General features: G+C 44.8%; 2 protein-coding genes and 1 long non-coding RNA gene across 10 annotated transcripts; 2 read left to right on the top strand and 1 right to left on the bottom strand.

The window, feature by feature from the left end:
- The first annotated feature begins 23 nt into the window (after window positions 1-23).
- Window positions 24-8,250, top strand: HEXD (hexosaminidase D). Of its 4 annotated transcripts, none has more exons than XM_027691916.1 (12): window positions 24-294; window positions 499-608; window positions 686-773; window positions 1,705-1,869; window positions 2,894-3,077; window positions 3,696-3,767; window positions 4,498-4,693; window positions 5,334-5,416; window positions 6,215-6,293; window positions 6,371-6,472; window positions 6,985-7,074; window positions 7,929-8,250. In XM_027691916.1, the coding sequence occupies exons 1-12, from the start codon at window positions 229-231 to the stop codon at window positions 8,095-8,097; spliced, it is 1,404 nt and encodes a 467-aa protein (XP_027547717.1). In that variant the 5' UTR covers window positions 24-228; the 3' UTR covers window positions 8,098-8,250. The 4 variants fall into 4 exon arrangements, with proteins under 4 accessions (XP_027547717.1, XP_027547715.1, XP_027547716.1 ...); XM_027691914.1 differs by having other exon boundaries at window positions 139-294; window positions 499-629; XM_027691915.1 differs by lacking the exon at window positions 24-294 and having other exon boundaries at window positions 379-608.
- On the bottom strand, window positions 6,278-21,520 carry LOC113971718 (cytochrome b-245 chaperone 1). Of its 5 annotated transcripts, none has more exons than XM_027691923.1 (9): window positions 21,408-21,520; window positions 19,067-19,194; window positions 17,928-17,969; window positions 16,602-16,675; window positions 15,562-15,658; window positions 14,211-14,355; window positions 13,586-13,679; window positions 8,519-8,661; window positions 6,278-6,458 (listed from the first exon to the last, which is right to left on the bottom strand). In XM_027691923.1, exons 2-8 carry the CDS (start codon window positions 19,149-19,151, stop codon window positions 8,527-8,529), a joined length of 672 nt encoding a protein of 223 aa, XP_027547724.1. In that variant the 5' UTR covers window positions 19,152-19,194; window positions 21,408-21,520; the 3' UTR covers window positions 6,278-6,458; window positions 8,519-8,526. The 5 variants fall into 5 exon arrangements, 4 of the variants coding, with proteins under 4 accessions (XP_027547724.1, XP_027547722.1, XP_027547723.1 ...); XM_027691921.1 differs by lacking the exon at window positions 6,278-6,458 and adding an exon at window positions 7,978-8,046; XM_027691922.1 differs by lacking the exons at window positions 6,278-6,458; window positions 21,408-21,520 and adding exons at window positions 7,978-8,046; window positions 21,154-21,257.
- Window positions 21,521-22,474: 954 nt separating this feature from the next.
- LOC113971720 lies at window positions 22,475-25,576 on the top strand. The gene is made up of 3 exons (XR_003535632.1): window positions 22,475-22,519; window positions 23,319-23,437; window positions 24,383-25,576. It is a non-coding gene; the product is annotated as an uncharacterized LOC113971720 (long non-coding RNA).
- Window positions 25,577-27,326: the final 1,750 nt, after the last annotated feature.

The raw sequence follows: 27,326 nt of genomic DNA, 5'->3' as shown, positions 1-27,326 counted from the left end.
CGGCGCGCCTCGCCCTGGCCTGGCCTGCCTGGGGAGCGCGCTGGGAAGGGCGGGAGGATCCGGCACAGGACCGGGAGCGGCGGAAGGGCGGCAGCGGGACAGCGGGAAGCCGGGACAGCGGGACGCGGGCTGGCAGCGCCGGGACAGCGGGGCCGGGGCGGCGGGACGCGGGCCGGCAGTGAGTGCCGGGGCACGGCGGCGGCAGCCCAAAGCAATCGAGGCCGGAGCATGCGGCGGCGCCTGGTGCACCTGGACCTGAAGGGCGCCGCGCCCCGCGCGCCGTACCTGGAACAGGTGAGGGAAGGACCTGGGGCAGGGGCAGGATTTACCAGGCACAGGTGAGGAATATGCCTGGCGCAGGTAAGGGGTGTACCTGGGGCAGGTGGGGGACGTACTTGGCACAAGTGAGGGATGGACCTGGCCCAGGTAAGGACGGGATGGGGACAACAGGACTCATCCCGGCCCGGCCGCTCCCTCGCTGTCCCCTCCCTCCCGCAGGTGCTGCCGCTGTTCCGTGCCCTGGGTGCCACCGGGCTGCTGCTGGAATATGAGGACACCTTCCCATATACGGGGCCGCTGGAGCCGCTGCGGGCACCGCACGCCTACAGGTACTGCCACGTACCCCACAGGTACCACCTGCCTGGTACCCCCTGGTGCCCCGGGGCACTGACGTGTCTCTCCCCAGCCCCGCGGAGCTCCGGGCTGTGCTGAGCGGGGCGCGGGCGCAGGGCCTGGACGTGGTGCCGCTGGTGCAGAGCTTCGGGCACATGGAGGTGAGCGGGGCAGGGCTGGGATGGGGGAGCAGGGGGGCTGTGCTGAGCCGGCACTGCCTGGGGGGCAAGGAGGGCAATGGGATCCTGCGGTGCGTTGGGGAGCATTGCCTGCAGGTCAGGGAGTGATCCTGCCCCCTCTGCTCAGCCCTGGGAGGCACATCGGCAGTGCTGTGTCCAGTGCTGGGATCCTCGGGATAAGAGAGACACGGAGCAGCTGGAGCAGGTCCAGCAGAGGCTGCAGAGATGCTGAAGGAATGGAGCATGTGTGTGACAAGGGAAGGCTGAGGGAGCTGGGGCTGTTCAGCCTCCAGAGGAGACACTGAGAGGGGCCCTCCCCAGGGTGTGTCAGGGTCTGCAGGGAGGGGGCAGAGGATGGACCGGACTCTGCTCGGGGGGCCCAGCAATGGGACAAGAGGAATGGGCAGGAACCAATGCCCAGGAAGCTCCACCTGAACATGGGGAAGAACTTCTTCCCTGTGCAGTGACCCAGCACTGAACAGATTGATCAGAGAGGGTGTGGAGTCTCCCTCACTGGAGATATTCAAAAACCATCTGGACACAATCCTGTGCCATGTGCTCTGGGATGACCCTGCTTGAGCAGGGAGGTGGGACCAGATGACCCACTGTGGTCCCTTCCAGCCTGAACCATGATGTGATTGTGTGTTGGGAAATCTCTGATGTAAATCCTGATGTTCCCGTTATCCAGCTGTGCCAGCTGCAGGATTTGGCATCAGGGTCACACTGCACCATTTCCTTCACCCAGAGACCCCCCAGCACCATGAGGCACAGCCGTGTCCCCCCAGCCTGTCCCTGGTGTTCATTCACAGCCAAACTCAGTTTTAGCAGGACCTGCTCTCAGAGCCCTGGTGACAGGGGACACTGCTGTCCCCTCGTTCTGTGGCTGCTCCCCAGGCTCTCCTTTCCCTTGCAGTTTGTGCTGAAGCACAGGGAGTTCGCTCATCTGCGGGAGGTGCCGGCGCTGCCCAACGCCCTGAACCCGCACAAGGAGGAGTCTCTGGCGCTGGTCAAGGCCATGATTGACCAGGTCATGGCCCTGCACGAGGGCCTGGAATGGCTCCACATTGGATGTGATGAGGTGGGACTTCTCTTGAGCCTGGAATGTTTTTCCTTTGAGGAGGATGGTAAGGGCTGAGACTCTGTATGGGCCATTCACTTAAGAGTTGGACTCGATGATCCTCGTGGGTCCCTTCCAGCTCAGAATATTCTGTGATTCTGTGACTCTGCATTTCAGTTTGGGTGGGATTTTGGGGACAGAAAACACAACTCAAGCCAGTGCAGAAAAGTCTTTTTGACACTAAATGATTCCAGGAGCATGGGATGTCATTTCTATTGGTCTGAGTGTAATATCAAAGCATTGAAAGCAGCTTCTTAAATCTAACTCAGCACTTGGGTTTAGGTCAAATGAGTATTTAAAATGAGATTATCCATTAGAGCTGTTCATTACCAATGATCTGAGTTTTATGTAAGATGTTGTCTCGTTGTTCTGGCCAAGTTACCCAAAGTAAGCCTTTTTGTGGTGGGAAATGTTTTTTTTTTGTCTTGGGAGTTTTTATAAAGCAAAATGCTATTTATGTAGAATAAATATGTTGTGGGTAAAACCTGCTCTAAACCAACAGAGAGTTTAAATGCATATCCAGCTTAACAGGCCTGAATCCACTCTCTGCATGGACCAAGTATGGGGGGCTGCACTTGGACATGCCCCCAAGTTGCTTTTAGACTCATACAGATGATCTCCTTCCCTGAGACAGGAACCTCATTTTATATAACTCAGGACCTGATGTATTGCCAGATTTAAAGGTAATAAATGTGGTGAGAGCTACTCCCAAGGACAAAGCTTCCAAAGGCAAACACAGCATTTAAATATTTTAGTTTCTATAGGAAAATTCACTTATGATCACATGTAGTCATGGCCACAGTCTCCTGCAGACTGACAGAAATGCTTGCAGTGTCTTCAGCACCGAGAGGTGCTTTTGAATGTGTCCCCTCAGGGTGTCCCATCTGGGCCAAAGGTTTGGAATATTGTATGACTTGATGATACTGTGTCAAACTCATTTTCTTTTTCTGTATAAGCAATCAGGATTCTTTGCCTGATGTTTCAGGTCTACTACCTCGGTGAAGGAGAGGAGTCAAAGCAGTGGCTGCAGCAGCCAGACAACACCCCAGAGAAGCTGTGCTTGGCCCACATAAAGGCAGTTGCCAGTTGTGTGGCCTCATCTTACCCCAGGGTGACTCCCATCGTGTGGGACGACATGCTCAGGGGGATGAGTGAGGAGACACTGGCAGGTGTGTGACCAGGGATGGGCTGAGGAATGTTTTGTGTCATACCAAAAGGTTTATCCAGCCAGTTAAAACAGATTTGCTGGCACTGAAAATAATAAAAACAAGAAGAGTTGATATATAGAGAGAGAGAATAGAAACACTCAGTCCTTGGCTGTCACAGACTTTCTGTGTGACTCTGGGCAAGTCTGAACACATACACTTAAACAAAATGCTCACCCTGCAGTGGTCGCCATCAATTCTACTTTCTCAACACATTCAAATAAAACAGCCTGTGGTCCAAGTCTAAATCTCTGTGCCTCTCACCACCTTCTAATGTTTGTTGTTGCTCTATGCAGCACCTGGTCCCAGTGGTGCAAACACACAGAGAAGCTGCAGCCCTGTGAACACCTCTGTGATCGTGGTGCACACCATGAGGGCTCAGACACTGAATTGTGGGGTAGCTCCAAGACCTTGACATCATGAGTCTTGTTTGTTGAAAAATATGAAACCACTGCTAAAATTTGAGTAGTCTGAGCATTTTCAGAGCTACCTTACACATGCTACTTGCACCAATAATCTGTACTTAGTTCTCACTTTTACCTGGCTGTTTTCCATTACTTAGGAGAGCTCTGTTCCTTCCAGACTCCGGGGTCCCACAGCTGGTGCAGCCCATGATCTGGGACTATGCAGCTGACCTGGACGTGGAGGGCAAAGGTTTGTAGCTTCTCTGCTGAGCTGTGTAGAAGCAAAGAGCTGTTCAAGCAAAATAGCCAAAGCAAGATTGTGTCATTAAAACATACCTTAGTTGGACACCAAACAATTCTATTTTTGTTAAATTGCTTTTTATTGCTTTAACAGCATAAACACAGCTCATTTGATTTCACAGAAGAGCTGCTATTACTAATTTTCTTTTACTATTTATGTTTCTCCTATGAAGGACTTGCATTATCTGCTGCTTAATTCTTTTCAACACTGTTGGGGCATTGCGAGGTTTTTCACAAGCACTGTTACATCAACTCTCCTCACTGAAACCAGTGGGAGCCAATAGCCCTGTATTGAGCAGCTCTGCAAAAGAAGCTTCAAGGCTTCAGACATCTACAGAATTCAAAGGGAAACTCCTAAAGGCTCCAGTCAGGCATTTAACATGCATGAAAATATTTCTTTGTAGGAAGAAGAATCAGCTGTCAGATGTTGTGTGGGCTTGTTACATGCCCAGGGTTCTTTTAGCATTGTAACAATCCGAGGGAGTGGAATACAGTTAACTGGGCACATGAAAACAGGAGGGCAGCCACCAAAAAGGCTCCTCAGAGAAGGTGTCAGATGTCCTGTCCTTGGGACCTCAGCAGCCTGTTGGAACTGGACCTTGGTTCCTCTTCAGCATTTCAGCCAGGGCTGAAAATGGAGAAGACTCATGCTGTGAGTGTCCCTTTGTGTCTCATTGCAGTGCAGCTCATAGAGAAGTATCGGAGATGTGGCTTCTCCAAGGTGTGGTTTGCAAGTGCCTTCAAAGGAGCCACAGGAGTGAATCAGTCCCTCACACTTATTGGGCACCACCTGAAGAACCACCTGGAGTGGCTGGAAGTGGCCAGCAGGACCCCCCCTGATGTCCTTGAAGGTATCGCCCTGACCGGCTGGCAGAGGTGAGGAACAGCCTTTTCAATGGTTCCAGGGATACCATGGAGGCAAAATTCCACCCCAGAACTCCCTAAGAGGCACAAGGAGGCTGGGGAGTTGGAAGGGAACTTTGCAACCCTGCAGTCCTTCCTGTCAGTCACTGCTGAGCCTCAGAGTTCCACTCAGGTGGTACAGCACTAACCAGCAGGAGCAATTGTTTTGGAGACACCACCACCAGCAGATTGGGTTTGAAAGCTTGGATGTACTTTGTGCCACCTAAACTGCTTATAGAGAACATAGCTCATGCATGGTGGATGTATCAGAATGTCTGATGTGAACTCAAACAGAATGAAGTTGCATAAGAGAGAAGAACTTGTTCATGTAAAAAAGGACTAAAAGGTTTTTATGCAAGTCAGGAGGTCTAAGGGAATACCAGAGAGCTGAATTCCAATTTCTCTCTCTGATTTGCCTTGAGAAAGTAATTTGATTTTTATCTGTTCTTATTAGTAAAACAGAAATACTTCGTGTTTCAGGGATAGAAGGTCCCTTCTCTGAGACAGAAACTGATGTTTCTAAAGCTCTTTAATGATTGAAATATTAAAACTTCCCATTTGTTTAGTATGTTCTGCCAGTAAACTGTAAAATTAATGGATTTTTTTTACATAGGTATGATCACTTCTCTGTTTTGTGTGAGCTTCTCCCAGTGGCAATTCCATCCCTGGCTGTGTGTCTGCAGGCACTAAAGAATGGTACAATGACAACTTTATTCTCTCTCAGCTAATGCCTTGCACAAGAGGGAACTGCCCTTGCCCTAAGGTTGGCACAGGCTTATTATATTTTGAGGTGGTTTGACTATCTGCTCGTGGTCTGAATTATGAACAGTAAATTACAGTTTGCAGTATGGCCAGAGAAGCCTCTTGGCCTAAGTATTTAAAAATAGCCATTGGATACTCATCATTTATTATGTTCTAACCCACAAATGATGAAAAACTTCATGTTTATACTAAAAAATAAATTAAAGAAGCTGAATTGCTTTTTAAACTGATTTGAAACAATACTGACATATAAATTAGATTCATTTAATTTAGATTTAGATCTTGCTTAAGTATAAAAGTTGCATTGACTAATCAATTTTCTTAAAATGGATGTAGGAAGGACACTGCCTGGTAAAATACTTCCTGTAGTTCTGGTTTCTTTACAGGCAGTTGTCAACAGAAAGGGGTTTTTTTTGTCTTGCTGCATTTCTTATTTTCAAAATAAAGCCCCACAGCTTACTGATTTTTAACTCAGGCACTACAAATATTCAGCATCCTGAATGGGAAGCTCAGAGCTGGGAAGTGCTTTACCAGAAAACTGTGTGAAAGACCATGTGCTCCACTTCCCACCCACAAGTGTTTTTTCCTTCTTCTATTCTCATTTTACCTTTTAAAAAATCTCCCTCCAAGGAGAACTGCTGAGCCAATGCAGAGTACTCCAGAAAAACCCTCTTGTATGAACATTTTGGTTCCTTAGGCTCCTTTTGCTTATTTTCCACTGTCTTCTGCCAGGTGGCTACTCTGAAAAGGTTAAAGAAAATGTGGAAAAGCTCCTGGGAATGTCTAACCTGGAAATTGATACTTACATGAGGTAAAATTCCAGCTGGAGAATTCAGGTGCTTCTCGTTGCGTGGTAAGTTCAGAAACTAATGGATCCTCTCTGTCCAGCACAAGTCTGGGCACCTTTCCTGGGAGCAACATCCTCACCCTTGTGACACAAGTGAGTTTCTACCTCAAGTCATCAGTGGATGAACTTCTCGAAAGGAACAGGTAATGAGGTTTATGTTGATTCCCTGCCTGACTGCCCCAGTGCTGGAGCTGTTATCACCTCCAAGTGGGGCACAATTCCAGCAAAGTGGTTTAAACATCAAGCTCTGCATTTCAGGCATCATTGGCACCTCAGCAGAACATAATATTTAGCTGAAAATTTAAAATATTTCAGCAGAATTCCTAAATACTATGTGCTGCCTTATTTCAAGCATCTGGTTCTTTCCTGAATTACATTTTACTGCTATTTAAAGTTAAAATGAAATTTTTGAATGTTACAAAAAAAGGAGCTCGAAATGAAACTTAAAACTGCAGCAGATGATGGGTTTTTATCATCTGCCAAGCACAGTCTTTTACAAGCTAGTTCCAAAGATATACAGACTTAAATAAACTTACTCCTTAAGCATTATCTCTGTGCAGAAGTTCAGCTAAAGTTTTACCCACCTCCCTGTCACCCTACAAACACAGATGTCACTGCTCTGTCAAACTCTGCTCCTATTCACATCCATTTTCAGGTATGTCACAGGCTGGTTCAGCCCCTACCACAGGAAAAGGAAGATTATTCATCCTATAATAATGCACCTCTTCCAGCCAGATGCAGTCAGGTAACAGCTCTTGTTTTGCATCACATGGGAAATAGTCTGTGATATTTTGGGCACTCAATTACAAGTTTTGAGTCCTTGCCTCTTTCTGTAATTATCTCAGAAGCATCAGTGGGAATCAAACTATATCAAGTATTCATAATATGGTTTTAAACAGAAGATGTTGGGGTTGGATTTAGATGATCAAAGTTCCCTTCCAACTCAAACCATTCTATGATTCTAATTTTATGTTTGCCTGCCTTCTGATGAATAAGTTCTTTGAATACAAGTACAAAACTGGTCTCCAAAAACCTCTCCCTTGTCTACTCCTGTGCAGCCCTGCTGCACCTCACTGCACTGGTTTGCCTTGGTGTAGGATTTCACCATGGACCAGCTTCCAGACAGGGATTGGAATAAATCCAGACCCTTTTCCCCAGCTCCCTGTCACCATGTGCTGTTCAGAACTTGTCCTACACATTTTGCCAATTCATGCTGATTTTTTTTTTGCTGTGATAAGGTGAATATCTAACTGCATCTACTCTTTCTGATAAAACCCAGAATTAAATTCCCAACAAGTCTCACAGTAGGTTTCAGTTACACCTAAAATGTGTATAGTCGTTTTTTGATCTCACATCTTGGTACTTTAAAAATCATTGCATGAGAAAAGTGCCAGGATTATTGGTACTTAAACAGAAACAGCATCAACCTTTTGCCATCTGAACAAAATCAAGTCCTTTGGGCTCTTGTAATAGATGCTTCTTTTCCTGTAAAGTCATTTTAAGGACAACACTCCTTTCCTAAGGCCAGTAAGCCAACCCTCCCCTGAGGCAGAGCTCACCTGCAAATGTCATTGTTCCTCCCTTCTCATTTCTGCTCAGTCTCCTCTCCAAGTGGAATGCTGTGGTGCAAGACCTCCAAGCAGCCATGGAGCAAGTTTTCCACCAGTGTGCTATAGAGGAGTGGATGGAGGAGAATGTCCACCCCAGCCTACAGAAGCTGCAGCAAGTGGTGGATGATTTAGATGAAGCAATAAAAGCACAAAATTAGGGGCACTTCAATTAGTCTGTCTCATTCCATGGGAAAACATGGCTAGTGGAAATCAGCAACTAGTCATCGAGCTGGAGTTTGTCATCTGGAGAGCTGAACTGTGATTAAACAACAGTGACCCGAGGGCAAGAAGTAATTTCCTGGTGTAACAGACTTCAAGTCTTTTAATCTTCCTGTCTTAACACACGCTGAGCCTTAATTCACCTGCCCTGTAAGTCAGGTTTGCTGCCCTTGCTTAACAGAATGCAGGAGTGAGTCACAACTCTGGAGAAAAACCCAGTTTCTTCCACATTCAGTATTTGTAGCAAAAGACTTTCTTATTTAACAGTACCTGGAAAAGTTCTACAAGTTCTACTCTAGTCAGTGCCCAATATGTCCACCCTTTGCAATTTTCATAAAAAGAAATATTTGGGATACTTACTCCATGCTTTAGGTCCTTTTGTTCTGTCCTGCCACTCCTCCGTGTGTCAGCTGTGTTGAGTTCTGTCCTGCCATTCCATCACCAGTCCTTCCACAGCAGGGAGCAGTTACTTTGTTCCAGATTTTGGGTTGGATTTTTTCAGTCTTTGAAACACATAAAAGCATGGGGCTTAAATCCTGCTTTGATTAGCCTGAGGTCAGGGATTAACATCCAGCCTTTTGCAGAGGTCTGAGCAAGGCCCTGGCAGGTGCTGACAGGTCACAGCAGAGGCACGAGGGGACAGGTGCCATCGCAGGCCAGAGCCAGAGGGAGCTCCAGGAACAGTGACCCTTGGACTTGGAGGGAAAACTGCCAAACATTGGGCTGCCTCAGTGTCTGCCAAAGCATCATCTAAGATCAGCTTAGTCTCATTCCCACAGAAAAGCACCATCCCACCCTCTAAGGCACCTGTTGAGCTCTGTAAAACCTGAAACTGCAGGTTTGTCCCAGTTTGAGGCATGACTTAAAGTTACTAAATATGAGGGGAAAATGCTGGTTTATTCTGCTTTAATATCAAACTTTTCATAATGTGTGGCAATATATTTTGTGGACTTAACTGGAGCAATAAGATAAACACCACAGTGGAAATAATTCAGAAGTCTGGTAGTTAAGTACATCACCATGAATATTCAAAATATTTACTTGTGCTTCATTTATTCCTTTCTTTTCTTTCTTTTTTTTTTTTTTGGAAGCACAGGTATCGAAATTTTCTTGGAACAATCTGTAGATTCAGAAAGTACAAGGGCAGCATAAGACAAACTTTAACTTACTCAATGAGAGCCTCAGTGATTAGGTCCACATGCAGATTTTTATCTAAAAATAAGCAACTGCTATGCAGACCTTAATTACAAAAGTTACATACCTTAAACTAAACAAGATCTTAACTTATTTTCCTTGAATAAATCCTTTGATACTCAAAATGTGCTTCTTTTTTGTGTGTGTGGCATGTTGGTTTGGTTTAAAGGAGGGAAGACGGAAATATATTCACCAGTGGAGAGCTGGATCCCCATTAACTCCTCCAGCAGGTCTGTGTCAAGTAGTAATTTAGACAGCCATTGATATTTTAATAATTTTAATTAAAAACAATACAAAATACTACAGTGATGCAAAACAAGTTATCAAAGTTGATTTTATCAATGGACTTTTTTTTAAAAAAAAGACAGTATAACAAGGCCTTGCTGCAATTCTACTTGCAATTTTACAGTAAAAAAAAAGGCAATTTCTAAACAGTTTCAAGAAGGATTTTTGCCTCTCAGCAATCTATGACAGTGTCAGGACTAGCACTCTTTATTTACTATTAAGCCAGCTAAGTTTTTGGTATCTGTAACTTCATAAATACAGCCCAAGAGTCAGATATCAACTAGACAGTTTAAATACTTTGATTTTCTTTTGAGACTTGCACAATTGACGCTAATTCCCTGCGAAATATCCCAATATTGGATTGTACCTTACCTAAAGCAGTGTTCTCCCTCTGTACAGCATGCACTCCATGCACTCTGGGTTTCATCACTACAGCACAGTTGTGGTAAAGGACATGACAGAAGGGGTTGGTTTTATGGGGCAGGGTGTTAGGTCTAACCTAAGCTCTGGTTTTAAATAATTTCTAAGTCTTATAAAGTACAGCTGTGCAGGCACAAGTCAGTAGATGGCCTGATATGCAAAAAAGACAACTACATCTCCTGTAATACTGTCCCAGGAGTACCTAATCTCCTAACAAAACTAGTCTTTCACATCATTCTTTGAGTCCAAGCCACTTCACACCAGGCACACCTAAGGCTACATTTACTGGGCCTTTCAAACTGCTGGGCCCAGGAGGAGTGAGGAAAACCATTCAAAAAAGCCTTTGGCAAAATGGTAAGAAGTGGCAAAAGAGGAGGATGAGAGAGGACTAGTCCAAAGAGGGAAGAACAGCACCTGTCCTGAGTTAGCACCTGCTTCCTCAACAGTTCAAGCTGCACCACATCACTGAGGAGTGCACAGACACTGCCAGAACCAAATCCATGTTTAAGGCAATTTGCAAGTTAAATTTACACACAGTTACTGCAAAACATGAAAACGTGGTGATGTCTTCCAGCTACAAAAGATAAAGTTTTTGAGGACAGGAAGCAAACGTGGACCAAGAGAAACAAGAAGCTCCCAAGTGTATCAGACAGCAGTGCCCAAATACACCAGGCAAAACCCACAGTAAGAGACAATTCCCTCAGTGCTTCCCTTTAGCTCAGACTATGGAATTCAGGTTCCCATTGGAGCTGTACTTGTTTGTACAGTGGCAGAGCTGCCCAATGCCAAATGGAAGTGGCAGTAGAGGGAATGGCTCAGCTGCTCTGAGGCTGAGGAGTCAAAACATCCTCCCAGACACACAGTGCATGGCAGCTGCCATCCCTCTCCTGCCACCACTGCAGGACACTGAGGGCTGAGGGGGACACCACACAGCACCTTCAAAGAGGTGATCACTGGACATCAAACCAAAAGGCAACTTACTCCACGGGATGTACTTTAAGCCATGTTGTACCTTATTATAGGTCATTCCCCTTTCTAGGGATTCTCAATTTTCCTTACATTGTTTCAGTGTTTGTGTGAGACCCTGCATAGTCCATCAGGACATCCATGACTGACACTAGGAATGCACAGCAAGCTGAATGCACAAGAGCTCAGCAGAAGCAGGACACAGGATGCAGTGCAGGGTTACACCAGCAGACGTACCTTTCAAAAGCTGATTTTAACTGGAAAACTATAGCATGGTTTACATCTTCCATGGAATGTCAGCTCTTATGGGAATACAAAAGATACCTAATATATCTATGACTGAATGCAGGTAGTTTTTCCTGTTTTATCCATGGTCCACTCCATGGGCTCAGAATGTAAGTGCAGTGCACAACACAAATGGCCTCTGCATGTCCTTGACACAGAGCAGCAGTTACCACAGGCTGTGCCTACATTGTACCATTAAATACTCTAGGCTTTTTCAGTATTTCTTACTGGAAGTCCTGAGAACACTCATCATTCTCACTTTACACTGTAGGAAGAGTTCTCCAAATCCCCAATGCCATTCTCCTCTCTGTCAAATGAGCACCACTTCGGGTATATATTACAATGGATTTAAACGAGGAGCTCTCCAAGGTGTTACACCCTGCAACATTTAAACAGGTTTGATAACTATGCTCAACCTACAGCTGTGCTTCAGAATAAAGGCCAAATTCAGCTAATTGCCAATTTTCCCACATTCATACACAGCACCTTCCCAGTTGCAGTGATGTGGGGTAGGGACTGAAAACCACATGATTATGGCATTGACTCAGAGGACTTTACAAACATGTACTGGCAGAGGTCTGCCTTGGTACCTGATGTGTTACAAAGGTCTTTTCCTATTTAAAGGAAACATCTCCCTGTTGCAGGGGGATTACCTTCCCACTGCCAGCACTGAATCTTTGCCTCACAGCCACGTGCCAGGGCTGAGCAGCTGGAAGGCAAATCCTGGTACCACCTGGGTTTGGTCAGAGCAGCAGGTGCTCAGTTCCAGGTCTGTGGGACACACAACAGGACATGGCTCCTGCTGAAAGCTTTTCAGAGCCTTGTCTCTGTAGAGGTAGAGCAATTTGAAACACAAACACAGCTCTTAAGTCCTAAAGGAACTGCTGCCAGAAGACATTTGCTGCTGGCCAACCAAAAGTAGACAACAGTTACTTGTACCCTGTTCACATTTCCTAGAAGTAACTGTGTAAGTATTTTCTAATTCAGGTCTTAAGACCATAAGATTCCTAAATAAAACCTAGGGAACTTCAGTACAAGCATGTTTGAAGGAGCTTTCAGGTCTTTACAATTTTGTTCTTGTACTGACATATCGATGTAGACACGATGGAGTTTTACTTCTAGACAGAATATGTTGACTTAGAGAGGTAGCTTTTACTTCAAAAAATACCTTGAAAAGTTAATATTTTAACTATTTGTGAAATCACTGGTCAGAACAGAGGACACCACACACCTGGAGTAAAACATGGTACAAGTCAAACATGGAATCTATCCCACCTATCTTAAAAAAATTATTATTTAGCACTTTGGTATTGCAAGTGAGGAAATACTAAACAACTCTAGGCTACCATGTTGTTTGACATCAGACTTTTCCCTACCTAAAGTAACAGATGTCCTTGCTTCCTTTCTAAACACACAGTTAAAATAGTAAACACTGAGGTCTAGGAAAAAGTTATTCAGTCCTGGGGCAGTCTGTGCCCAGAAGTGAAGCAGAACAGGGTTAATCTAGAATATCCCAAAGACATTGAATCATCAGCATGATCATTCTTCCCTTTGCTATTCATGGCTCCTCAGCCAGTCCAAGGGAAATTAAAACAACGTTACAGGTTAAACAACCTGATGTTCCGAATTCCAAGACAGGTACTCACTTAAATTTCCATGGGTATCTAATGGCAAGTCAGTAGTAGAGAATATAAAAGTGCCACTACTCTGCATCACCTAATTGCATATATTAAGCTGCTTAAAACGGATTTAGCAATATATTCAGTCATAACATTTCAAGACAAACCTCAAAACGTTGTGTCAGGAGTTACAAACTCAACTCTTCTACTCTTCATATACTGTACCTGCAGCAGAAGTTTGCAGTAAGAGGCTGTTCACATCTGCACCTCCGCTTCACTAATGGGAAAGCAATTATTTCATACCAATCCATCAATAAATAATTATTCCTAGACAAGTTTGGTGAGCTGACAAAGTTCAAAAGCCAGCAGTGTCCACATGCAGGAATTAAGGCAGAAGAGCAAATGAAACAGAATTTGCTTTGGACTCTACAACATCAATTCTTGGAACGTGGGTCTCGAAGCAGTTTAGCACTAAATGAGGTGCATTAAGACAGATTCCTCCCATTGTAAATTGTAGAGAAATGCCCAGGCCAAGGTTGTGAGGGATTTCTTTTTCTGAAGAACAATCGGAGTGTTTTCCAAATGTGTGAAAGCCTCTGCTTGCTTCAGCTCATGATGACTATTAGTATTTATCCTGTGGTTCATCTGCATCACTCGCCTCTGTTTCGCTGCTCTGAGAGAAATCTTGGGGGCTTTCTACTCTGTGCAGCTCCAGAAAATTAGTAATGAGTTTGGCAACTGCTTCCACATCACTGTGGAAAAGAAGAAACCACAGAAGAGTTAGTGGAACTGTGGTGCTGACAAGACAAGAACAAGCACATTAAATCTTGGGAATAACTACTCTATATGACATATAGATCAAGACTGACAGCATCCCACACCAAGCCATTAGTTCCACATCAGAACAAATCAATCCTTTCCCCAGTTCCTGTTGCAAGGGTCCTTATTATCAATGCTTAAAACAGATCCCCTGTTAACTAATACACTGAATGTTTGCAAAACAGAATTAATCCCCTCTGCCATTGCACAGCTGAGGAAGGTAACTCCAGCAGACATGCAGCACTAAAGGGATCTTAGATATCTAAATATGATCCTGATAGATGGTGTTACCCAAACATCTACAACTGAAAACCTTTAAGGTTTAAAAGGTTTCCAAACTGAGTAACACAAGGTCCTACCAGCAAGTCTGAAAACCGAGCTTAGTCTCAATAATCAGCATTTATTACCCATGTGATTGGTATTTCCCACCTTACTCATTCTAATCTAAATAGTCCTCACTGCACCTTCTGCAGCCCAGCACTGCACTCTGGGTCAGGGGGTGTGAGAATCCAGTGACAAAGCGCAGCACCACCAGGTGACCCTTCCCAAAGTAGCGCACGGTCTCCTCCTCCACGTTCACATCCCGGATCTCGCTCAGCAGAGCCACCACTGCAAACACACGTGGAGAACAGGGCAGTCTGTCAGCATTGATGGAAACCCTCAGCACTGAGTGACCTGGGGGACAGGGGCACCACCGCTGTGACCCCACCCAACCGTGGCAGTCCTGCTTCAGCAAACAGCTGCTGAGCCCTTCAGGCAAAATAAACACGTACAGGGTGTGACTGCAGCACATCTCAGCTGGTACAGGCCTGAGGAACAAGATCTACAGCCTGCCAGGGACTGGGGACCAGGCATTTGTTAGCTGTGTTTCCCACTTTAATGACAGTTGTAACTATTTTTCTGTACAGAGCAGGTAAACAGGTATGGAGTGTACTGAGACTGAACAAATACTGAAATATTTAACTGCTCAGAGCACCTGCATCCCCACGTACATGGTACCCAAGAGAAATATTTATATTACCAAATATTACAAAATAACCCCTCAGGAAGAGATGTGCTCAGCTCCCCAAAGCATACACACACCCGAAAGAGAAGTTCAGAAACATTAAACATCCTTCTCTCCACATCTCTTATCTTCCACCTCCAAAATGAACGGCTTAAAAACCAGTTCAGCCTACGGACATTCCAAATGTTGCCAGTTTTCTAAGCACATTGAGAGTTGCTTTGAATAAAAGCTCTGACAGGGGAGAGAATCCTACTTTAGTTTGCAACAGAACTCCTGACTACACTGCAGGTTCTGTTAATCCAACAGGAAGCCCAAAAGACATCAGGTACCGCATTAAAGTGAGCCCACTGAATATATTGCTTTAATTGCACATTATAAACCTGCAGGATGCAACATTTCTGCTTGCATAGAACTAAATGTTTGCCTGCTACCAAAAGCAGATTAAATTACAGAATCTCAAGTTCTGGATGCAAAATTTCAGTTTTTCCACCAGTCCCACCTGCCAAGCAGGGGAGCCAAGGGAAAGGTCAACCTGCACATTAGCATCCCAAAGGAATGGCTAAGATTGCTCTGGAAAACAATGTGCAAACCCAGTCAGCTTGGATTAAATAATTAACAAGATGCATTCAGCACATGCAAAAGGCATTTGGGCCCTGAGAGGCAGATTGTTACATCTGCTGCTCGGGAACAAAGCAGATCTGGCAACAGATGCAACTTAATTTGAGTAGAGAACTCCTGAGAACCCATTAAATGGGCACATATCCATTTCTTCTGCTGCTCACATCTTCTACCAGATGCTGCTTTCTCACCTTGTTCATGGCCTCCTTTGGACAAGGTCAGTATTTTTTTGTACAGATTGAATGTTTTTAGGCAAACCGTTCCCTTGTTCTTATCAAATACAGCTTCCTGTAAAATTGAAAAAAAAAAATCAAGATTTTCTTAAACACACCATCAATAGCTGTGCTTCAAAGTAAAATAAAAATAGTTCTGTGGGAAAACAACTTGGTAACACAGAAAAATACATGGCTAGTTTAGAGACATTCCTCTGTTATTAGACTGTGAAAATCACAATTTTGCTCTTGGTTTTAACAGACTTTCCCACATCTCCTGTGTTACTTCTAGGAGGGAGTTAAAACTGGGTTCTTTGCCCCTCTTGCCACATTCCTCGTGTCATAAAAACTTTGCCAGGAATCAAATGTGAACACTAACTTGTAACTCCTGTAATTTTCACTTCTGGTTTATGCACTTGGCATTCCAGTGCTGTGCTCTATGGGCCAGGCTTACATCAGATCCCAAATATCCCTGACAGTCCATGGAAAGAGGATGTTTCATGTGTGAGTTGCACATTCTAATACAACTCAGCTCAGCAAGGTGACAATCCTATATTATGGCTTATTGCTCTCAGTTCTATTCCCAACAAATCAACATCCACAGGATTATAAACCAGCTTACACCATTCTTGTCCCAGAGGAAAACAGCTGAGCACCCTGGAAGGTCAGAGCTCCCCTATTTAATGTTCTGTCAATAGCTGGAAGGGCAAGTACAAAATCATGTTGTGGCAGCTGAATGGGGGTCATTCACCCTCTTTTATATAAGACAAGGCCACAAAACATTTTAGGGCAAGTCTCCCCTTAAGAATACCCATGTTGAGCTTCACATTTTCATGCTTAAATAGTCAAAGGATTATTGCCCTAAATCTAGTCCCAGTATAGCAACCCCAGAGGGCTTCCCCAAAACCAAAGGCATAACTGGTCTGTTTGGACTGAGCAAGTGTGTGGGGCTGCTGGAACCAGCATCTGCCAACTGCCTCTTACTCACACCACCACATTTCCTGAGTTCAGCATCTTACCTCCCACTGCTCCAGGTTCTGTGCTGCCACAAAGAAACACCCAGCCATATAGAAGAGCTTCCATGCCAAGCTGTCTGAACAATGCAAAAAATACACAAATTTAGCTTTTTTTTCCCCTTCTTCTTTGTTATTCAGACAGTTCTAAAAGCAGCATGCTCCCTTTAAAGGCAATAAAAGGAAAAAAAAGGTTTCTCAGATTTCCATCTGAGAAACCTTTTTTTTTGCCTTTAGTTGTACTACAAGCTATTTTACAGCTCTCAGGATGAAAACAGAGAAATTCTTCACATTTTTCAGAGACTTCATTCACACTGGGCTTCAAACCACATAGAATTATAAGCATATGTTATTACTGACAAGGTTGTAACATTGCATCTTTCTCTTCTCTAAAAGCAAAGGCATCTTAAAAGGCATCCACAAAACTGCCAACCCGCTGTCAACCCCCAAATATTTGTGCTGCAGAGGACAAGGGTAAGGGACAATGAAAATTCACTAAAGCAAACATGTTTCTGCATAAAAGGAAGCAGTTGGCCCTCCTGACAAACAAACATTTGCATTTTACGTCCTGGAAATGTTTACATACAGCAGCCTGAGCAATTTGCTTACTCAGGTTTTTAGAGTAGAACTGTGCTCAGGATTGTTTCAGAAAACTTTGTTGCAATGTCTTAAAATAAACAAGGCTGGTTTAGCTGGTGGCTCAAGCAGCTTTCACTGTATTTTGCTCTTTCATTAACAATACATGGATTACATTGGCAGCGTATTCCTACACACCATTAAGTTTGAAAATCTGATGTTAACAGGATGCAGCAGGAGAATGACAGGGCAGCTCCCAGGATAAATCCCAGAGATGGAAGGAGAGCTGGCATTTGGTGCAGTCTGCTCTACTGCAGGGGGGGAAGCAGCAGGAGCTGTCTGATCCCTGAAGGTGTCTGAGTAATCTCTGCCAGTGATGATCTGACAGTTTCCAGAGAAACAGAGCACTTCCGTCAAAGGAATCATTTCATTATGGGGGCAAATAATCGCTGTGTGTCTTCCCAGGGGAGCTGTGAGGACCAGCTAATCACATTTACAAATCACACACAGCACTAAATAGCATTATTAAAAATACTCTTGCAAATGGAAAGGGAGGCTGTGTAAGAAATAGAGCATTAAAGCACAGTAAGTCATACAGGCAACAATTATTATTGGTTTTAATATTCCTGTCACGAAGTGGGACAGGTACCTCCACTGCCTGTGTGAGGCCTGACAGAAGCTGCACAGGAGTCATCAGCATAAAAAACAGATCAACAGGAAAGAAACAATTCTTCCAAAAAAATCATAGGCCATTACCTGCACTGTAATAAGCAGCAGCCAAACCTATGGAGGCTATGCCTAGAAGGAAATAGGGGAGAATTAGAACAACAAAAAAAATCTAAAATTCCCTGATGAAAAACATCACTTTTCAAAAAAAGGACAAATGTGATTGCAACATGAATCACTGTATGAAAGTCAGTTATTTTTTTCTCCAAACCCAGAATAAAAAAATCTTGCATTCTGCAAAGGCACTAAAAGTGCATGGGCCGAGGTCAGAAATAAAAATGCTGTGACACAACTGGGAACAGAAGCTCAGAGGGACTCTGTAACCATTACACCCCACTTCCTCTCAGCACAGCACCACTTGGAGCCTGCTGACACAAACACTGCAACCGTTATTTGTCCCTTTAAGTGCCCCGTGGAGCCAAAAGAAAACTTCTGCAATGAAGTTGTGTCAGAAGCTGCCAGCTCCTTTCTCCCAGGGAGGGGGAAGCAGCTGAAGAGTCCCTCATGCCCCAGGGGCTGCAACTGCAAAGATCTTGGCTCAACATCACTGAGAGCAATGACAACCTCGTGGTGTCACTCAGCTGGAAAGCAGGATATGTCACATTTTCCCCACCAGCTCTCTCAGTACAGCCCTAAGTAGTTTATTTTTTCTGTATATTAGTGTTTATAAAGATGCCTTTCAGAACATCCTGTATGACTTCCCATTTCATACACAGCAGAGTTAAGAGTTCACCACCAACCACACACGAGATCCAACCCCAGCATGGCCACACTGCAGTTTTCCATTTCTGAAAACTGAGATGTTTTTCAACCTAAGAATGCAGCCCCTTCAGAAGCTTCCCATTTATATGCCTATAGGGCATCTGATTTTCTGTTCTTGCTCTTTCAGGACTCCCTTGAAATTCTGTTCACGAGCTCCTGAGGCTCTGCAGATGACAGGCTGAAAAACGAGCAGTGTCACAGTGAACCTGCCACGCTGAGGAGGAGATTTCAGACTCATTTAGTGGCTGTGCTAAAGGAAGAGTTCAAAGCATGATCATTCCTCTTCTTGAAAGAAGAATGCCTGGAAGACAGGCATCTCTTGTTAGGGGCTCTTTCAGGAATTTACTCTATGACCCTCTTCCCTTAAAGCAAGCTCTGAGACAAACAGAGGAACATTGTGGTCTTACCAACACAGAGGGACCAGGACCGGATGCCAGGTGACCTCTTCAGATGAAGGAGGGAACTCGTGCGGTTTTCAACCAACATGTACATCTTCAAAAACTCCCAACAGCCCAGTGTGACTCATGAAACCTCACTGGACAAAACAAACAAACAAACAAACAAAAAAGTAAGAACTTTAAATCATTGAAGACTCCACTCCTCTCCCCTCCTAGCACTTTTTAAAGATTTATCAAGTCTTAATCTAGATTATATAAGATGCTCAGGGTAAGAACACAGTCTTTTTGCACAGGAAGAGCAACATGCACACTTAAAACAACCACAAAGAAAAACTGTTATGTGGAGAGTTGCATAACATCAACAGGAATCTGAACTCTTGGAGAAACTTCTCATTTTGAGTGGAAGAGTCTCTTCCTTTCTATCACTACTAGATTCCAGAAGAAAAGTCTGGAAAACAAGAACCAGGAACAATGTTGTTCCTAATTCATGCAGCCCCTCAAACAAATAAAACAAGAGCAATGGAAAGTTCTTGGACAGCATTTTTCCTGTCAGCTGAAAGGGCTGTGTGAAGGACTAGTCTGGGAGCTGGGGCAGCTCAGTGCTGCCTCCTGCACCTCTGACATTGGGTCTCTCAGCCCTGATGACACACCAGGAAGGGGTTACAGCCACAGCCAGGCAGTGCCAGTGTCCCATAATGCCACAAATGGCACTACCACCTTCTAACCCAACTCAATAATACAATAATACAAACAACAAGTATGTTTGTCTTTCCTCAACAAGACCTTGCCTTCAGCCTAGGCAGAAACTAACAGTAGAGATTAAAAAGGTGGGTACTAATTAAAACCAGTAAGAGCTGGGCAATCCTGTGCAGCATTTTCAGTAAGTTTTTGCTCTTTACAGAATAAAATCAGAGAGTCATTTAGGTTGGAAAAGACCTTTAAGATCATGACGACCAACCATTAAGCCAGCACTGCCCAGTCCACCACCAAACCATGTCCCTAAGTACCATGCCCACCAGGGTTGGTGACTCCACCACTTCCCTGGGCAGCCTGTCCCACAGAACCAGTTCCAGGAGGTTGGCACTAAGCTGCCTTTAGCTGCCCATGATAACAGGTTTCCAGAAGAATGCCAGCATTCATCAGGTTTTGAATAACCATGAAAAACATGTAGAGAGCAGGTCCAAGCACATCCAGGTTCTTACAAAAGAAAAGTATGTGATTTTCAGTCCTTTAGTTATCCTGCTGTCCTTGGATGCAACGTGACACTCCTGCAATTCTGCTGCTTTGGATACAAAGCTCCAGGGGAGCGGATTTAGCCAAGTCCTTTCAGTTAAACAAAAAGCACCTATGACTTTGATTTTAATCTCTTAGCAACACATCTAAGAGCATCTGAAACCAAAAGAGCCAAAACCACTTATGCATAAGACACGCTCCATCTCCTCCGGATGTCAAGCATTAAATTTTAATTTTCAAATGACTCCTGTGAGTTGCTCTCAATGTACCGGAAAATATCTCTGCTCTTACACCCCTTCTCCTGCCTGTAACCTAAAAGATATCTAAAGGTTATCAAATGCACAGAGACCACTGCAGAAATCTGGGTGTATTTCACAAATATGACACCCTACTTATAATTCACACAACTATGAGTTAAATGCGTTAATGGAAACTTTGGTCTCTCCCCCCATATTCATTAAGCGAAGTCATTAACCATTAATCATATTCATTAACCACGCAAATGAGTCTTGGCTTAATGTTGGACACTCAACATCAATGGAATTGTCTCTCACAGGTTGCTGTTTGCAAGAGAGGAACCTCACGGGATAAAAAGCACCAAAGCAGCTTCTTAAATTTACATTTAATAAATAAATCATAAACGTGGTTTTAAGCGAATACAAAAGTTTAACTATGAAAATTTTACGACTAGAGACAAAGAGGTGGTTTTGGGCTGCTGTTTCAATTCAATTTCAAAACCTCAATTTTGCTTGAATTTGTTGGGTTTGCCATTAAACCGATCTCCAGCACCAAAATAAACATTCATATGCTTCCTCCAAGCCCTCGGCTGAGGGCGAGCCAGCAAAAGTCATTGAAAGGAGCACCTTAAGAGCTTCACCGCCAATATCCATCAGGTCAGGGCCACACATCAGGCGAATTTTCTTTACAGAGCGCATTCTTTCTTTACCTCCCACTCCTGCACCTGCTCCCCCCACCCACAGCGTGGGGGAGGCACGGGGGACTCTCCCCACACAGGGAGCAGCGCTGCCCAAATCCACCCAACGCGCGGGTTTTCTTTCCCCACGCACCCCGAACCGAGGCCCCCTTTCCCCTGCCCTCATCCCCGACTCCACGGTACCTGCCCGGCTCCGGCCGCGCTCTGAGGGACCCGCAGCCGCCGCGACTCCCGCGCCCTCACACAGAACCCGCCTCAGGGAGGGCCGGACGCGCCCGCCGCCATTTTGGGTGAGGGCAAAGGACGGGCACTCGAACCGCCCCTCCCGGCAGGGCGAGGGCAGCGCCAAGATGGCGGCGCGCTGCCAGTACTCAACATGGCGCCTGTGCCCGTGGGTGCTGCCGAAGTAAGAGTGTCGGTGTTTCCGTGGTTATATTACCTTAGCGGAGCTAAAAAAGAGAGGAAAGCTCGTGCGTTGGCGAATTAGAGGATTGCAGTGCTGTAGGGTGAGGTTGGCTGTGCGGGAGAGCCTTGCTGGGCACAGTTTGATAGACCCGCGCTGGGTGAGGTGGACACGGCCCCGTGCGTGAGGCGATCAGGGAGGGCGAGGAGCCGCTGCGGGCTGTCGTCCTGCTCGTAGTGTCCCTGTGGAGGTCGGGGCACCTCTGGGCTCCCAATGGCAGCATTTGGGGCACCACTGTCACAGAGTGCTTGCACTGTGCTGCAGCCATCACAGAATCACAGAAGAGTCAGGGTTGGAAGGGATCTCTGGCGATCACCCAGTCCAACGCCCTGCCCAGGCAGGGTCACCTGGAGCAGGTGACACAGGAACACGTCCAGGTGGGATTGGAATGTCTCCTGAGAGGGAGACTCCACGCCCTCCTGAGCAGCCATTCCAGTGCTTAGCCTCCCTCCATGGAAAAAGGTTATCTTTATATTGAGGTGGAACTTCTTGTGTCTTAGTTTATGGCCATTGCTCCTCGTTCTGTAACTGGGCACCACTGAAAAGAGTCTGGCACCATCCTCTTGGCAACCCTTGGAGATATTTATATGCATTAATGAGATCCTTCTTGGTCTTCTCCCTTGCAACAAACGTGGGTAGAGCCCTTCCCAAATCTTCGTTCGCGAAGTCTAGCCATGAAATTGGAAATTGAACTTGGTCTTCTCCAGACTAACCAGGCCCAGCTCTCACAGTCTCTCCTCAGAGAGATGCTCCAGACCCCTCACCGTCTCTGGGGCCTCCCCTGGACCCTCTCCAGCAGCTTCTTGTCTTTCTTGTACTGCTTCTACACCTGGTAATACTTCTTATCTCTATGTACAGGCAGGAGGCTGCAGGAGGGTGAGGTTTGTAGTGATTTCTCAGTGTCACAAAGTTGTCTCAGTGGCTCCTCAGAGAAGTCCCACAATGGGACCTGGATTCCCATTGAACTGACTGCTTTAAGTTTCCCAGTCATCCAAATGTGACTCTTGATACTTGTGAAGGGTTTTGCTCCTGCTGTTGGGTTTTTTTTTTCCAATAGTAAATTGTATCTGTTGCCAGTATGTTGATTTATTCTGAGTTTAGTAATACTTGGTATTTTTAAGCCTTAGCTTTCAGCTTTGATAGCTGTGATGGTTATAATAATTGAATGCAAGGTGGTTTTGTATAGCTTTTATAATTGTAAACAGAATCCTCAAAAAATTAATGTCATTGTTCAAAAACTCAAGGGGATTTGCAAAGCAGAAATATCAGTGATAATCTTACAGTTCAACACTGATGTCATTACTTTAGTGAATTGTGTATCAGCTAAAGTGTTGGGTTTGAAAATCTGTTGTTTGGAGAGGAAAGTTTCTGGTTCATTTGAAATACTGAGTGACTTTCCTGTCGAGGACAAGTAGGCTACCTTTGGAAAATCCTTTGTGTTTCAGTTAAACATCATTCATATGGAAAAAGCTGTTCCTGTTCAATCCATTAGAGCAACTGCTCATGTCAGGCAGGAGGGGTGAAGTGCAGACATCTGTAGTTTAGCTTAACTTGTTAAATTCCTGTCATATATGTATAACTATGTATAACTTCACCTACAAATGATATTTGGTCCTCTCTCCGTTGCACAGAAATGTCCTTCCTGGATGACATCTGATACCAACTGATCTGCAATTTTTGTGTAATTCTGTCAATGGGAAAAGGCACTGAGGAACTGCAAGAATGAATTGGCCTCCCTGTGAGTCACGAGGTAGCAGCTGCTGGATTTGGATGAAAAATAGGAAGTAATAAGTATCACGTGTCCTCAACCCAAACAAGCAGCTGACTGAGTCTTCTGGGAAGAAATTTATGTCTAATCAGTTGTCAATCAGCTTTTACAAGCAACTGGTTTCTCTGGAAACCAAATATTAAGCCATTTTGAGTGATACAAGACAAAAGACTTCTTGTGTCCAGAGCAGAGTGAAATAAGTGAGAAATTCATCTGTCCCCTGCACTCAGCATAAACCACACAACATATCACTTTGTTTTAATCTTGTTACTAGCTGCAAAAATATTGCAGTTCTGCACTTCTCCAGTTCTGCAAAGGCCATGGGCAGATAACCTGATATGAGTTAATTTAATTATGAAGTTAAAGAGAAATTATTTCAACCATGGGAAATGCCACACACAATCAAAACTGGAATATGGCAGAGATCCTTGTAAGCTTCTGCTATCTGTTAATGATTCTTAGAGCATTTTTTCTAAAATCTGGGGATTTTTACACCAGCATTTTGAAGGAGGTGAGTGGTGTTATGCCTACCACATAAAAAAAGGGGAAACAAAACACATTTTAAAAGCCTGATCTTGGACTTAGAGAATAGCATGAATTCCAAAATGTGTTGCTGCAGAAACAAAAGCTATTTGCCAAAATAAACATTCAGGAATATGTAGTTGACTATTTGTAGACTTCTTGCTCGATAATATAAAAATAGAGTCTCTGAAAGTATAGAAATGCAATTCGTAGAGTAAATACACTTGTAACTGTTAATTCACTGATCTAAACGCAAGAACATGCAGATATAACATAACTGGCCTTTATTTTGCATTAGTTTGACACTACTGTATTTCTGGTCCTTTTTTCCTAATTTCAGACCATTCTCCTAAATATTCCTTTCTAGCTCCTTACACTTCTTTTTTTTTTTTCCCCCCCTCCAAGGTCTTAAACTTAGAAATTCAGCTGTGCAATAAGCATGTGATCTCCTTAGCATGCCAGGAGACATTCCCAGAGTGCCTGATCCTCAGCAGTTGGTTGGAAGCACCCCCAGCCCAGGGTTGTTTTGTGCCTGGATGGAATTGGCTGCGAGTCCCGGTAGAAATGAGCTCATCCCAAGGAGTGAGCTCTGCCTGGTGTCCCCTGACCTCTGTGGGAACAGTGTGTGTGCAGCCTGCAGAGCACTGATTTCATGGAATACATGTTTACCAGCTGCAGCCAAGATTTATTGCCCAATTCTGAGTGCTGTGGGGTGGCCTGTGCTGTCACTGAGGTGAGGAGGCATTTACAGCTGGCAGTGCCTTGCAGGACTGATGTTCAGCCTGTAACAGTTTCTTCAGGGTGCTTGCAACATTTTGTTTTCACAGAGAAATACTTATTTCTCAATTTTATTCAGAGTGTAAATGTTTCAGGCGCAGAGATAAATGTTACATGGGGGGATGGAGACCAAATATATCAAGAGTGGCCCTGAAAGCAAGTAATGCCTTTAAGTGCTGCCTTACTGCTGACATAGGAAAGCTTTTAGGTGGTGAGATTTTTGGGAAGTAGCTTTGCAAAGGTGGTAACTGTTACCTCCCCAGGGATGGTGCTCTCTTGTCTGAGATTGTCAGGCTTCGTGTGATGGTGGGTCCTGGATCTGGTGTCCTGTGGGAAAATGGCATCCATAGCTAAAGGAAAGCAGAGGGTGCTCTTGGCAATAAAATATATGGGGCATCTAATTATCTAATGATTACATGAGTATGATCTTATACTGTGCACTGAAACAGAGACTCTTTGCACACTCTTCAGTTTGTATAAGTTTTTGCTCTTTTTGTTTGAATCATTACATTGAAAATAATTCAGTCCAGGTATTCTTAAGCTAGAGGATGAAATAGGAATACTTAAGGTTTGTACCTAAGATGTCTTGAATATTTCTGCAAATGTTTCAATTTCCATGCAGTTCTCTGGTTTTCATTGTGAATATGAAGAAATATGGGGGAAAATTTAATCTACTGCCCTTTGATGATGTGCAGAAGCACAACCAGTCCTGTAACAGATGAGTAACTTGGTTGCCCAGAGAGGTTGTAGATCCCCGTCCCTGGAAGTGTCCAAAACCAGGCTGGACAGGGCTTGGAGTAACCTGGTCTAGTGGAAGGTCCCTGCCCATGGCAGGGGGTGAAACAAGATGACCTTCAAAAGTCCCTTCCAACCCAAACTATACTGTGATTCTGTGAAATAAAAAATACTTTAAATATGATCGTCACAGTTACAGAAACATCCAAAACTGACATGTCTTTTGAAGAATCACAATATCAATTTTGGATAATAAATATTAGCATAATCATCAAAATGTGAAACAGAAGGATTTTGGCAACACATTCCTAATTCAGAACTTTCTTCTCTGCTATTTCCATATTGGTCAATGCAACTGTGGCTGTTGTATCCAGGTGGAATAAGCTGGGAGGTTTGCACAGCTTTTTAGTATGAAAATACTCATTCAAAGGAACAGGAAAGAAAATGTCAAATAATGCTGCATTCCAGCATGGAATTGCAAGGAAATGCAAATTCTTAGGGATTGCTCTGGAGTGGTTGTGGTGCTTTAAAAAGCTTGGGTTAATATGCTAATGTGAAATGTGAGAGTGTTTTGAATGAAGAGGACAGAGAGAGAGAAAATTATTACCAAAGCTATTACAGTTCTTACATCAAACCAGGATTAGTGATTTTTTCCAGGGTATATGTAAATCATCAGCAGCTTATTTTTCTTTAAATGGGTAGTAAGAAAACGTTTCTGTTTGCTTTCATTATGGTAAAGGTAAGGAATTCTTGATTTCTCTGAGCTCAATGACAACTCGCCTGTAGTCTGTACATTAAAGAAAAAATGCCCGCATTATTTTTACATTCTTCTCTGAGGTTGTCTTTAGTATCCTTGAAATGAAGCAAGTAATTAGAGCTGTGTCCTTGGGTGACAAACCTGTGTGGCCGTGCCTGTCTCCAGCCCTTGTGCTCAAAACCTGTCTGTGGATTAACGCCTTAGAGTTCCCTGTAACAGGAGGGGATTTCCCGGGGGCACTGGGTAAAGGAAAGTTGCAGTTCAGGCAGGAAATTGCACGTTCGTTGGAAGTTCTGCGGTTTGATTTCTAAAATGTCATTTTACACTAGAAAAACTTCCCTGCGCTGCTGTAGGCGTGCGCTGTGCTCGTGTTCACAGGGGCTAAAGGAGCAGCAAAATGTGGATGGAACCGTTCTGTCAAAGGACCACAACCCGAGGCTTAGAAAGACAAGAAATCACAAGCACCTTAATTAATATTTTGGGGCCTCTGAGGCAGTGGGAGGCTGATGTGCCCCTTTAATAGCGCTGGACATAAAGGTGTGCAATTCCTGCCCGGGAACAGCAGCGCTGGTTACTTGTGTTTTGTTACGGAAACGCGAGACCGCAGCACCCGGTTAAATAAAATGGTGATGATGCCGTATTTAGCAACTCGCAGGGTGTCGTTTCATTTTAAAATTAAAATGAGAAAACAGAAATCGGATGGGGGGGCGGAAATAACCCTTTGTGTGGTAGAACTGCGGAGCGCGTTGTAAAAAATATGCGGGGACGTGTCGGGAAAGCAGCGGAACCTCGGGCACCGGCGCTCCCGGGCGCGGGGGGCAGGAGCCGGGGGGGTCGGGATCGGGATGTGGATGTGGATCGGGCCGTGGATGGGGGTTCCCTCGCGTACGTGCGGCGGCGCAGGTCCGCAATGAGCCCGGCGGGCGCGGCCGGGGCCGGGCCGGGGGAGGCGGTGGCGGAGGCGGGGCCGCCCCGCCCGCTCTGCGGCCACAGGCACAGCCCCGGCGGCAGGTACGGCACCGGCCCCGCGCCCGGGACTGCCTGGTGGGCTGCGCTGGGGTGTTTTGGGGGTATTCGGTG

Source organism: Neopelma chrysocephalum, unplaced genomic scaffold, assembly GCF_003984885.1.
Source record: "Neopelma chrysocephalum unplaced genomic scaffold, ASM398488v2 Primary Assembly neopelma1_84, whole genome shotgun sequence".
NCBI lineage: Eukaryota > Metazoa > Chordata > Aves > Passeriformes > Pipridae > Neopelma > Neopelma chrysocephalum.
The sequence above is the reverse complement of the archived record's forward strand: the minus strand, read 5'-3'. Positions and strand labels throughout refer to the sequence as shown.

What these genes read in the sequence shown, in the direction of transcription:
- HEXD (XM_027691913.1), top strand. Translation starts at nt 412, where the DNA reads ATGGACCTGGCCCAGGTAAGGACGGGATGGGGACAACAGGACTCATCC. An exon ending in GAGTGAGGAGACACTGGCAG is followed by an intron (nt 3,078 to 3,695) that starts GTGTGTGACCAG and finishes TGTTCCTTCCAG; the next exon opens with ACTCCGGGGTCCCACAGCTG. An exon ending in GAACTTCTCGAAAGGAACAG is followed by an intron (nt 6,473 to 6,984) that starts GTAATGAGGTTT and finishes ATCCATTTTCAG; the next exon opens with GTATGTCACAGGCTGGTTCA.
- LOC113971718 (XM_027691923.1), bottom strand. Translation starts at nt 19,151, where the DNA reads ATGTACATGTTGGTTGAAAACCGCACGAGTTCCCTCCTTCATCTGAAG. An exon ending in CAAAGGAGGCCATGAACAAG is followed by an intron (nt 14,356 to 15,561) that starts GTGAGAAAGCAG and finishes GTGTGTTTGCAG; the next exon opens with TGGTGGCTCTGCTGAGCGAG. An exon ending in CTCAGAGCAGCGAAACAGAG is followed by an intron (nt 8,662 to 13,585) that starts GCGAGTGATGCA and finishes TGTGTTTCAAAG; the next exon opens with ACTGAAAAAATCCAACCCAA.